This window comes from Elephantulus edwardii, unplaced genomic scaffold, assembly GCF_000299155.1.
Source record: "Elephantulus edwardii isolate Elephantulus edwardi_28Jun2011 unplaced genomic scaffold, EleEdw1.0 scaffold00260, whole genome shotgun sequence".
NCBI lineage: Eukaryota > Metazoa > Chordata > Mammalia > Macroscelidea > Macroscelididae > Elephantulus > Elephantulus edwardii.
Genome location: NW_006400010.1, coordinates 383009 through 385999, shown reverse-complemented (window position 1 = coordinate 385999; position 2991 = coordinate 383009). Strand labels below are relative to the sequence as shown.

Below are 2991 nucleotides of genomic sequence, written 5' to 3'. Positions count from 1 at the left end.
CAAATACCTTTTTCCCAGTCTGTGGCTTCCCTTTTTACCCTGTTGGAGAAATTTTTGGATGTTCATAGGGATTTGATTCTTAGAAGGTCCCATTCATCTATTTTATCTTCTCCTGGTTGTAGGCCTTCTGTTTTTTAATGGGCAAAAATGTAGAACTCTTTCCCTTGGTTGATCAGCTAGCTGTCTTTTATATTTCTTGACATGGGTGAGTGTGTACATCCAGGGTTGCATCTGTTTGCTGAGACATTTCAGTTAGTATTCTGTCAATTGCTGGAGCCTTACTTTTTATCAGGGCTGTGAGTGCAGGCTCAACCTATTCCTTCCTTTTCACTGGTTCTTGATCATATGCTTTTTCCTAAAATGGTTAAGTGGTGACCAATTCTTTTTGGTACAATCTCTCATATTCCTTCCATCTTATTTTGATACTCATTATGGCATTCAATATTTTGTCCATAAAATTCTTCAATATCACAATTCGAGGCTTGAATTTTTTCTGCTGCTCTTTCAGCTGGAGAATTGCCAAGTGGGTGTCTCCCTTTTGGTTTTCTGTTTACACTCTTTGCCATTTCATTATAATACTTTGTTTTTCTGTGTTGCTCTTTGAAATTTTCTGTTCAGCTCTTTTAATTTATTGTTTCTGACTTTCACTTTAGCTTCTCTATGTTCTGAAGCCAGCTCTGTATGTTTTTCTCTATGTTCAAAAGGGAGCTTAGGGGTTTCAGGGGTAAGGAAGCATGCTGCTAACACAAAGGCATGTGGTTAGAATCCACCAGCTGCTCTGCCAGAGAAAGATGGACAGTCAACTCCTGTGCGATTTACTGTCTGTGAAAACCTGCTGGAAGGTCAGCTAAGGGTTCATTCCAACTCAAAGGCACAAAACAACAGGGCATCTTCTGACATCCATATATTGGGCCTTCTTTTCTGTCTTTTTAATGACCTTTTGCTTTCTTCATGTATGATGTCCTCTCGCAACTTGTCTCATTTTCTCATTGAAATATAATTTTGAAATTATTTCTAAATTCAAGTGGGATATACTCAAGGCCACTTTGTTGTTCTGGTGAACTTATTTTCATTTTTTTAACTTATTTTCATTTTTGTCAGCTTCAATTTGAACTTGCTTGTGAGCAACTGAGGGAGCCATGGTGACCTAGTGGTAAGAAGCTGTGCTGCCATCCTGAAGGCACGTGGTTCAAAACCACCAGCTGCCCTGAGGGAGAAAGATGGGCAATCTTCTGTGTGATTTACTGCTTCTGAAAATATGTTGGAGAGACAGCTATAGGTCAGTTCTGACTCAATGGTACATAACAACATGAGCAACTCATGTTCTACTCTATAATTAGACAGTGGCTCTGTTCAGACTGATTATATTGAGTTTTTCAACCATCTCTTTCCACAGGTGTAGCTGATTTGATTCTTGTATGTTCTATTAGGTAAGGTTCTTGTAGTCACCATTTATATTTTTTAAAAAGGTACTTTCATATACACCAAAGAGACCATAACTGACATCCAAGCAGATATATGCACACCCATGCTTATCGCGGCTTTGTTCATAATAGCAAGGAATTGGAAACAACCTAAGTGCCCATCAACAAATGAATGGATAGAGAAGCTGTGGAATACTATGCTGCATTGAAAAACAAGGAACTCATGCAATATTACTCAAAATGGATGAGCCTGGAGGACATCATGCTGAGTGAAATATCTCAGTCATAAAAGGACAAATGCTGCATGGTGCCACCGCTGTAAAATGGGACTGATATGAGGGTTGGGGTAAGATTGAGAAAAACTGGATAAATTGCATATACGGCATTGAAACAGATGAGGGAGAGAATAATTTAAAAGCGATATATGATAGGGTATTATAGTTATCACAAGAGTCCACAATTAAGGTTGCATAGTGGAATGTACTTAGGCAAGGATGCCCACTCTCACCTCTCTTATTCAATATTGTATTGGAAGTCTAGCAAGATCAATAAGACAAGAGTAGGAAATAAGAGGTATCCAAATTGGCACCTCAGATGCTTGTGAGAATGATCTGTTCATAATTGGTCAGGTCCTCAAATACCAGGTTTCAGAATAAACAATCAAACAATGGCTAGAGTGATGATGAAAGCCATTTCTAACACCTACACCTTTATCTTTGCCACTGTCACTGGGAAACTCTTACCTGGAAACTCCCAAAGCAACTTCCCCCAGGCAGGGTGACATAGCAGACGTATGGAGGGCTGTTGGAGGGCACCATCTCATAGACCACCAGAGCCCCATTCTTCAGGTCAGCGCCACGGGACTGCTTCATCTGCCAGAATTCCTGCAGTGCCTCCACCACATTCACTGTAGAAAGAAAAACATTTAAGTTGAGCAGTAAGAATACCTCCATATGGTACAGAGCTTCAGCAAGCATTCTGCCTTTAAGAGGCTAACACAGTCACATTAGGACAAATACTGTACAAGACCATTATTGTAGAAATAGTAAAACGTGTATGACGATCTAAGGTGGGGGGAGCAGAGGGATTAGCGTGGGTGGGGAAGGGATGGTAATCATAGGGTCACACAATTTGATTGGGTGGCGGGAGAGGTGGGTAAAGGAAATGGGAAAGATCCCATGTGAAAAAACAATGTACACAAACTTTGAAAATAAACCAGTAAAAAATTAAGATTTCATCCAAAAAACCCAAAAAGGCTATCATTTTGCTCCCCATCTATGGCCATTTAAAAACATTTACATTAATAAACCTAGATTGTGAATAAATCTATTAGGAAGAGAAGATCAGAGTACACTATTCTTCTTCCACACCTTTCTAGTTCTGATTTAGATTAGTCCTAGATACCAAAAGAGGGATGTGTGGTGGTGGCCTGCTGTTGTTGTGTGCTTACTAGCTGCTCTGTGGAAGAGAGATGGAACATCTTCATGCAATTTACTGCCTCTCAAAACTCACTGGAAAGTCAACTAGGATCCAACTGGCACAGGAGGAGATTGCCCTTCCTTCTCCA

The 2991-nt window shown here is 40.0% G+C and overlaps 1 protein-coding gene across 1 annotated transcript in view; it reads right to left on the bottom strand.

Moving 5' to 3' along the window:
* The window catches only part of LIX1L (Lix1 homolog (mouse)-like), a 63876-nt gene that overhangs the window by 14772 nt on the left and 46113 nt on the right, over positions 1-2991 (bottom strand). The window contains exon 2 of the mRNA XM_006899537.1: positions 2168-2331. Coding sequence (XP_006899599.1) covers positions 2168-2331 — 164 coding nt within the window. The remainder of the gene's footprint in view (positions 1-2167; positions 2332-2991) is intronic.